At 42.1% G+C, this 9942-nt stretch overlaps 1 protein-coding gene across 1 annotated transcript in view; it reads right to left on the bottom strand.

Annotated features, from left to right (window-relative positions):
• Positions 1-1003: 1003 nt before the first annotated feature.
• The window catches only part of ZC3HC1 (zinc finger, C3HC-type containing 1), a 22774-nt gene continuing 13835 nt past the window's right edge, over positions 1004-9942 (bottom strand). The window contains exons 5-10 of the mRNA XM_006771376.2: positions 7600-7727; positions 5999-6156; positions 5020-5263; positions 4122-4334; positions 3600-3806; positions 1004-1421 (exon numbers count right to left, since the gene is read on the bottom strand). Coding sequence (XP_006771439.1) covers positions 1353-1421; positions 3600-3806; positions 4122-4334; positions 5020-5263; positions 5999-6156; positions 7600-7727 — 1019 coding nt within the window. The 3' untranslated portion in view covers positions 1004-1352. The remainder of the gene's footprint in view (positions 1422-3599; positions 3807-4121; positions 4335-5019; positions 5264-5998; positions 6157-7599; positions 7728-9942) is intronic.

Below are 9942 nucleotides of genomic sequence, written 5' to 3'. Positions count from 1 at the left end.
CATGGGAAAAAGATCTCTTTATAGTAAAGACATTTATGCAAACCATGACCCTGAACTGAATCCTGGTTTGGACTAATCAAATGTAAAGAACATCTTGGGAACAAATAAAAATTTTGAACATGGACTGGATATTAGATGATACTAGGGGATTATTAATTTTTGTTGGGTACAAAATGTTCTATTTTTCATAGATATAAAGTTTAGCATGGGTGAAATATTATAATGTCTATTATTTTCTTTAAAATACTTGAGTATTGCCGAAACCGGTTTGGCTCGGTGGATAGAGCGTCGGTCTGCGGACTGAAAGGTCCCAGGTTCGATTCCGGTTAAGGGCATGTACCTGGGTTGCGGGCACATCCCCCGGGGGAGGTGTGCAGGAGGCAGCTGGTCTAGGTTTCTCTCTCATCGATGTTTCTAACTCTTTCTCCCTCTTCCTTCCTCTCTGAAATTAATAAAATAAAATTAAAATTAAAAAATAAATAAAATACTTCAGTATAAATGGTCTGGGTTGTAAAGCCAACCAACCAGTTACTGAAAGAAAATATGACATTTCAGAGAATAACTACTTTCTAGTCTTCATGGCTACTTTATAGTGGACAGTCTTTTAGATGGGGCGGGTCAGTCTTCACCATGGTGACTGATGCTCCCACCAGCATGAAAGCCTTGGGAGCCCCACTCAGGGGAGCCAGGCATTAGAAGGCACACGGAGAGGGGTCTCTTCTGAAGGGCCTTCCTCTCCTATTGTTATTATTAAAGTGAAGAGAGAATGATGGGCTTACTACTCACTGAAGACATCAGGAGATATTCCTGGTGACATAATGGACATCATCTTGGCTCTGGTTTAGGAATACCTTCTTTGACTAGAAACACAAATAAATTTTAGGCTTTGCAGCTAATCTGAAAACTAAAAATTTGACTTTGTTTACTGATCCACTGAAATTTTCTGTTTCTGCTTCCTTTACATCAGCCCAGAAGGCAAGGAGGAAAACAATTGTCCAGCATAAAAATTTTACCAAAAATTTATTAACACATAGTCATATTCTTGGGATATATGAGTCCTTGAAACGCGGCTCACACTAAAGACACTGAAAGTGCTCATGTACTTGGCCCTCCGTCTAGTACTAGTTCCATGGAACCAGGTTTGCTGTGCCTCATCAGGTCCACATCCCCGTGAGGGAACGGTTCCCCTCAGTCCAATGCAGACGGTGACACTCAGTGCGTCTGGAAGGGCAGGAGCTCCTTCCGATTAAACCAAACGGAGACAGACTTGGCATCCGCTGATCCAAGGAGATGCAGGCTTTATTTTTCAACATCACTCATTCCACTTCTCTCCAGGAAGGGCTGGGATAGCTTCAGGATGAGCATAAAGATTCCCACTGCCGGAATATTCGGAATACTTTCCTTGATTTCTCAGACAGACTCTATGGGTAGAAAAGCTCATTATTAGAGACTAAACTTTTTTCACAGAGATGAAGGATACATAACAGCATTAGGCTTGGTCTGTACATTTCTCCAACGATGATCTAGATATAGCCAAGATTGAGTAAAGCAAGTTAACTTTATGTAGTGCTATACATCATATCTACCTAAAGCCAGGATAAAAGTCAAGCTTGTGTTCTATTGTTAAATTCTTGCTATCACACTCTAAGTTTCTAAAATACGGCTCATGTTTTCTCTCCAAATATCTGTATTTGTCCTAACCTTTCTATGTGAGGATGACACTTCTGACCCACCAGAGCGCAGCACACATTTTGCTCTGGTTTCTTATCTGTGATGCTGAATCGGTCCTAGTTCATTATTTCTTGTGAACAAGGACTCACATTTACGTGATACCCAGCTGGAGTTAATAATATAATCGAAGGCCAAGGAATAAAACAAAGTTAAATGACCATTAAGAGTTTAAACTATAACCTTGGTCTTCTCAGCTTCATGTTTTAGCCAGCAGAGCTAATAATAGGAAGAGTCTCATCGCCACTTGATTCTGCCTATGAAGTGATCTGAGATTCTGAGAAATGGTGTTACAGGGAGACAAAACAATTCCCTAAAAGATAAAAAAGTTCTCAGTGATTTGGAACACTTGGTTCTCTCTGCCTTTGAGTCACAAGCAGTGAGAGCACAAACAGTATCTAACAAGATAATCCATAAAGTCACCCCGATTTCTGACATAATGACACTCTCACTGTTTTCTTATCTCTTTGTGCATGAGGGTCTCAATAAAAGGAAGTCGCAGGAGGGAAAAGTTTGAGCTCTTACTAGAGACTGAGAGCAATTTAGTTAATAAAGTGACAAAGTTGAAACAAGCAAGTTGAAGAACAGTGTAAACTTTTTTCCAACATCAAGATCCCTTACCACAGCCTCATTAAGCTTTGTACTTCCCAGCCACAGCAGCTGTGGGGAGGTTAAAAGACAAGCTGCCCAAAAGGATTTCAAAAGTCCTGGAACCCAGGGCCAATTATGAGGCCAACTTTTCCCACTACCAAAAAAAAAAAAGAAAAGAAAAGAAAAAAGGGGCCTGTGGGATTTCTTGTTAGTCTGAAGTGAGGGAGGAAGTTAATAAAAACTGGCAGTACATTATTTCATGAAGCTCTAGGCAGAGAGAATTTATGTGCAAAGATAGATCTAATCTTTCCAATTTGAGAGGTAGGTCAAATATTTATTCTTCAGATAGCTTTATATATTTTCAAGTTTTTAAATTGGAAAAATGCAGATTTTTTTTCCTGCAAAGACTTGGAAAAGCCTTCATCTGTACATTTACTAAGGGTACAAATGTACATCCTTGGGCTTTTAGCATCACTATAGTTCCTTCCAGTGGAACCCTGTGACCCTACAGAACCATGTCTGGAAATGCTTCTTGTAAACATCTGTCGAGCATTATTTTACTTTGTCCTTGGAGGGAACAGAGGTCAGAAATTATCATATTTACACCAGGCAGGCTACAAGGCAACTTAGGGAATGAGCCAGCAAAGAAAAGAGAACCCAGTTGTCATGGTTCCTTAGTGCCCACCTCTTACCACTTCCAGCCTTTGCACAGAGCAAACACCTGCCTTGTTTTCTCAGCTGTCATGCCGGACTGGCGCTTCCCCGTCTTGGTGACTGGCAGCAGTCATGACTGCGATGGCTAGCTGAGGTTCAGCGCACAAGTCCGAGGCCGTGTCTCAGGGCAAAGTAACCAGAGTAACCTGCCCACTGTGAGGAATCACACTGCAGTCTGGGCGCCAGAGCACAGTGCTCTAGGCAGCTAAGTTAACGGGCCAGGCTCCAAATGCCAGTGACAGCAATGGATGGAAAAAGCAGCTGTTCTGCAACATGAGGCTGGAGCAGCTGCCTAGTCATCTATTTCTATTTCTCTACTCCTCTTCCCTTTGAGACATTCTAGTTGAGAAGACAAAAAGAATTTCTCAGAACCTGCTAGAATGCCATATTCTAAAGTGCAGAAAGATCGAACCAGTTCCATGCCTATTCTCTGGATGAAACCAGACGGAGTCTAACTGGACTTACGAAAGCTGAGGGCAGGCAGGGTGCTAATTATAGGACTAGCTCTGCTCCTCAACCCATAAACGGCGAGTGCCTCACACACTCCAGACAACGGCTCATCTCACCAGGGCATCTGTTTCAGTTGGCTGGTTAGACTGCTTATGGGCCAGGAGGATGTTCAGCACTGCCTTCCAGCCTGGCTCTGCCAGGGCGCTGGCACTGTCCTCTGTTCCACCATTCTCCCTGGTTTCCTTGCCAGGTGTGATCTTCACCCAAGGGCACCAGTCTCTATGCTGAGAGGTGGGATCAAAGAAGCTTCGTGAAGACGTGTCCTGACGGAGGACAAGGAGAACAGTGTTAATGAAGGGCAGTGCTACGTAAATTCAGAGGCACTATTAGTTGTCTGGTCTGTTCCTCTACCTCACTTCTGTCCTACCCTGACATAGTTATTACCTCTCCAGAATCCATCCCAAAGAAACAAATGACAAAACCCTTCAATGTTTTCCCTTTGGTCACCCATCTTTAAACTTATTCACACGGCTAACCTTTAGCTACAGGAAGAGCGCACGCCTGCTTCTCTGTGCTGTGGGTGAGGGTGTCGCGTGCTCTTTGTGCTCAGTGGTTTCTGTATGTACAGGTGGACTCACCGAGCTGCTGGATGAGCAGAAGCGGGCTCGTTTGGCTCTCCGAAGAGGACTGGATGGCACTTCCAGGCCAGAGGTGTCTCCTGTTCCCATGCTCCGGGTCACTGGGCGGGTCCTGGTGGTGGGACTAGCGGCCTCTGGCTCAGGGCGGTCAACAGGACTGGAAGAGTCCCAGCTCCGAGTTCGAGAGAAGATGGGTCCTGGGCTCCTTTCAGCCTGAGGAAGGGGAGATGATAATGGAAATACACCAATGTTCTTAGTGACTATGGTCAGGAGAAGTATTTCTAGAAGCGTGTGAAAGTACTTTAGAGTTTAAATGATAAGAATTTAGTTTCTGAGAATATTAGATTTCTATACAAAACAATGAATCTAGCTTTTCCATTGCAACTGGTAAATAAAACCACTATGGGTATCAATGTGGTTAGAACTGACTCCTAAGTGAACTCCCAACTTTTCCACCAACAACATTTTTGACAAGAATGCTGTTTTTATTTTTTAAATTTTATTTATTGATTTGAGAGAGGGAAAGGGAGAGAAGGCAAGTGGGGGAAGGAGGAAGGGAGAGAGAGAAATAGGGAGAGTGGGAGAGAGATAGAGAGTGGGGGAGGGAGAGAGGGAGAGAGGGAGAGAGGGGGAGAGAGAGAGAGAGAGAGAGCGAGAAAGACATTGATTTGTTTCTTATTAGGGGGAGAGAGAGAGAGAGAGAGAGAGAGAAAGACCCTGATTTGTTGCTTCATTTATTTATGCATTCATTGGTTCATTTTTGCATATGCCCTAACTGGAGATTGAACCTGTAACCTTGGTGTATTAGGACGAGGCTCTAACCAACTGAGGTATCTGGCCAGGGCCAAGAATGCTGTTTTTAAAAAGTTCACCCCAAACAAGCCCATCAAGTCTATACCTGCTCTGAACTTGGGGAAGACGAGGCATCCTGGCTCCGAGTCATCATCCTCCGAGGAGACTCGGGCACCAAGAGGAAGCGCTCTGGCCGCCCCTCAGGGCCAGGGGTCGGGGAGCTGGTCAGGACAAAGGATGTGTCCATGTCGATCACGGATGACTCAATCTGCTGGAAGCCCCAGAGCCCCACTTTCCTCATACAATGTGAACACGTTATCAGGGAGAGCTGCATCGGTTCCAAGGAAGAACTAGGTAGGAACAGAAGAGTTTTCTCAAAGGGTGATATTTCCAAGGGACTAGGTGTAATGATTTGCAAGTATGCTTTATCTCATCCAACAAATCTGAAACAGTCCAGTGACTGGGGACACGTCTTCTCCAGGGTCCCAGTCCTCTATCTCAGGACCCCCAAGGTCATCATCTGTCATTTATTTCCTATAAAAATACCTAGTCTTGGTGTGCTCTTCTATGGCAAGACTTTTAAAAGTTATGTTTTATAAACTTCTCTATCCCTCTTAAAACTTTTCCCTTTTAAATGAAAATTATTCCTTCATCTACCAAAGAAAGCATATTAAAATAAGTCAAGATTGGTTCTGACAGTCTTCTACCTCAGAGGGAGTCTACGCCAAATTGAGCAGCTAGAATGGAAACACCAACATGGGGGCCTAGAAGACTCCAGCTGGTGTTTCCTTTGCTAGTTTTTATCAACTGAACTCATTTTTCTTCCTGTCTGAAAGTAGAAAGGAGCTTCATTGTTTATAGGAACACAAATTCCCAGCTGGGAAGTGACAGTGAAAGAAACAAAGTTCACGTATGTTCAAAAATTTCTGAGTTCTAATTCTGGTTAACTGTCCCCTCATACCCCCACCTCTTCAGTTTCTCTCTGTCTCTACTTTCCTCATAGGAAACACCATGTGATCTCCAAATACTATTAGTGACTAAAGTACATGGTGTATGATGTCCCCCGGCCAAATCTGCTGACTAACCTACATGCTACCCAGCCACACACAGAGAGAATACAGGCAGTGACGTGGACTTGGATATCGGAGCCTAATTTGGTGGCAGTTTTTCTCTCATCAGTTCCGTGGTCAAGTTCATCTTCAAGTAGGTGCAGGAGAAGACTGATCTTGTCTTCTGTAAAGCACTGCAAAGGAACCCAAAAAAAGCTTCAAGTTTTAGTCACCATGAAAAGAAAATTATACATAATAATACACCTAGATAATCCAAGGCAGAAATCATGACAAATACAAGGCAGGTCTCTTCACTGGAGAAGCTGTCCTGAGACCGCGCTACGTGACAGCAGCACACAGAAGCTTCTGAACTGCTCCAGGTCTGCTGATGGAGAAGGTGGCAGTTTTCCTGGAACCACCAAATCTTTTCATACTACCAATTTGTTTTCAGTTTACCAACTGCACATTTTCTCTGAAACCTGTAAACTTCAAACCCAAATAATGAAAAAAGGTCACTGTTTATATCTTGGCCTGACAATGGATTTACTTTTTGACAGAACAAGAGCCACAGTTTTTAAAGAACGATGACAGGGTGGAAAAAAATTGCCGTGGGCCCTGGCTGGGTGGCTCAGATGATTGGAGTATCGTCCCATACACCAAAAGGCTGCAGGTTCGAATCCCAGTCAGGGCACATATATAGATTGTGGATTTGATCCCTGGTCGGGGCACATGCGGGAGGCAACCAATCGATATTTCTCTCTCACATCAATTTCTCTCTCTCCCTTCCTCTCTCTCAAAATCAATTTTTAAAAAAATCCATATCCTCGGATGAGGATTAAAAAAAATTACCTTGGCTAGGGACAGGGTGAAAGTTGTAATAGGCATCAGAGGTTTGATGCTAACATCCGTAACTACCTCTCATCATGAAGAAGCAAAATAATAGCTTCTAGTTCCTACAATGAAGCTTGTTTTCAAAGTACTTACCAGGTGAGGGAATGAGACAGTACACATTCAAAGTACAGACGGGCCAGAACATTTCAAGATTTCTGTTCACAAGAGAGGAGGGAGTTTATAACTTCTCCTCTAGCACTTTCTTTGGGAAATGATAGTCAATAAACCATATGAAATAACATTTCAGTATCTTCTGTTAAACAGTTTCAGTAACAAATCAGTATAAAATTGAATTTATGCCACTTAAAGAATCATATCTAAAAGTTTAAATGGAACCCATTTACTTAAACACTTAATAGTCACCTTTCTTTCTTTTTTTAAAAAATATTTTTAATTGATTTTAGAGAGAGGAAGGGAGGATGGAGAGATAGAAACATCTGTGAAAGAGAACGAGTGACCGGCTGCCCGTGGCACGCCCCACACTGGGAACTGAGCCCGCAGCCCGTACGTGTGGCCTGACCAGGAATCGAACTTGTGACCTCTTGGTTCATGGGTTGACAACCACTGAGAAACACCAGCCAGGCTCAACAGTCACCTTTCTGATGAAAACTGAAAAAGGACAACTGAGTCACATGCCAGTGGTTCTCTTCAAAGCAATCTGCGTCCTCTTGTCATTAAAAGAAATGCTTCACATATACACGCTGGTGACAACTGAGGCCACGGAAGGCTAGTCAAGAAAAGCTCACCATAGTTTTCAAGTCCTCTGGCTTCAGGGAAGGAAGCTGAAGGTCCAAGTGACAAAGGCTTTGAAACCGATCTAGGAATTCACTAACAAGAACAGCAGGCTCATCCAATGGCAACATCCCAAATCGATCTGCGGAAAAAGTAAATTGGAGGATTATATTGGTGCAAATTGTAAAAGAAAAAAAAAGTATAACACTGTGAGGAGCCCCAGCTGGGTTGCTCAATGGTTAGAGCATCGCCTTGTAAACCAAAAAAATTGTGGGTTTGATTCCCGGTTGGGGCACATATCTAGGTTGCAAATTCAATTCCTGGTCACGGCGGGTACAAGAGGCAACTGATCCATGTTTCTCTCACACCCTCTCTCCCTTCCTCTCTCTTAAATCAATAAAAACATATCCTTGGGCGAAGATTAAAAACAGACAAAAAACCACATGGGATATGTAAAACTGGTAAGATATTTTATGATATTAACAATTATTGATTTTTTAAAAAATATGTCTTTATTGATTTTAGAAAGAGGGGGGAGAAACATCTGGCTGCCTCCCGCACACCCCCTACTGGGATTGAGCCCATAACTCTGACCAGGAATCGAACCAATGACCTTTTGGTGCACGGGAAGACGCTCAACCATCTGAGCCACACCGGCCAGGGCTACTGATTTTTTTTTTTAAGGGATGGTGACGATACTTCTGTGATTATGTTTAAAAAGTAGAGTCTCAGGAAAGGTTTCTCAGAAGCAGTCAAGTCTAACCTGAATTCAAAAGACCAACAACAGTGTGGTAAAGCAACGGCTCAAGAATGGCACATTTGGGGAATTCTAAGTAGTTTCACAGTGTTGGAACACAGTATGCCTATGGGGAGAGTAGCAGGAGATAAAGTTCATGTAGACAGCGGCCAGACCATGACTTCATTAATGTACGTGATGAGAAATTACTGAATCCCTGGCCTGGTAACTCAGTTGGTTAGAGCATCGGTCCAACACGCCAAGGTTGCAGGTTCGATCCCCAGTCAGGGCACATACAGGAATCAACCAATGAATGCATAAATAAGTGGTCAAACAAATCGATGTTTCTCTCTCTCTAAAATCAAGAAAAATTAAAAAAATAAGAAATTACTGAAAGATTTTTTAAAAGAAGAAAATGATGTTACAGATAGCGCGCATTAGTTTGGAGTAGAGATTGTAAGGGGTCTTTGGATGCAAAGAAATAAGCTTAGCAGACATCAAAGTGATATAAAGTAATAATTCCTGTCAGATACCAGTGGCATAAGGATAGAGGAAAGGGAATCAGTATTTTAAAACTCTAAATGATGAAACCTCATTAAAAAAATAATTGAAAATATCATTATTGTGGATACAATAATATATAGCATTAAATTGGGAAAATAAACATAAACTCATGATGTTAAGTAGAATTCTAGTAGCGACAGTTTCATGAGTGTACAAACTTGTCAAAACTTATCAAATTGTATACCTAAATATGGGCAGTTTTATGTCAATTATACCACAACATGCTGTTTAAAAAAAAAAAAACTTTTTCAGTTTTGTTATTAAAAGGGGCCCCCAAAATAGTAACGGTAGCATTTTTGTCCACCAGTTAGTCTATCAATAGCGACCAAATTTTGGTCTCTAATATTATTAAATTATTTAAAGTTGTTGCAAGTAACCAAATATGTCAAAACACATGACATCACTTTAAAATGATGCATCATTTTACTAGAAAAGTCAGGTTATAAAAAACTAAAACAATGGAAAAACTATGAACTTTAAAAAACTAAGTGAGGTTTAAAAATAAAAAGGATGCTCAGCTGGCGTGGCTCAGAGGTTGAGCATCAACCTATAAACCAGGAGGTCACGGTTCGATTCCCGGTCAGGGCACATGTCCAGGTTGTAGGCTCGATTCCCAGTGTGGCGTGTGTAGGCAGCCAATCAATGATTCTCTCTCATCATTGAAGTTTCTCTCACTTCCTCTCTGAAATCTCCTCTCTGAGATCAATAATTGCGTGTGTAGGCAGCCAATCAATGATTCTCTCTCATGATTGAAGTTTCTCTCACTTCCTCTCTCAAATCAATAAAAATATATTTTAAAAAATAATAAAATAAAAATAAAAAGGAAACTTGTTTGAGTGACCAGTGGCTTAGGTTTGACGTAACTTGGGAGAAGAAACCAGGTCCCAACATCTTTCTGATCATCCTCTTCTAATTTGCAGTATGCTCTGATTGCTACAAACTTAAGAAAGTACTAATAGTCTAGCCCTAGCCAGTATGGCTCAGTAGTTGAGTGTCAGCCCATGAACCAGGAGGTCACAGTTCAACTCCCCATCAGAGCAGAGTAGGGGGCATGCCG

The sequence above is a fragment of the Myotis davidii genome, unplaced genomic scaffold (genome assembly GCF_000327345.1).
Source record: "Myotis davidii unplaced genomic scaffold, ASM32734v1 scaffold705, whole genome shotgun sequence".
Classification (NCBI taxonomy): domain Eukaryota; kingdom Metazoa; phylum Chordata; class Mammalia; order Chiroptera; family Vespertilionidae; genus Myotis; species Myotis davidii.
Note: the sequence above shows the minus strand (reverse complement) of the source record. Positions and strands in the feature narration are given on the sequence as shown.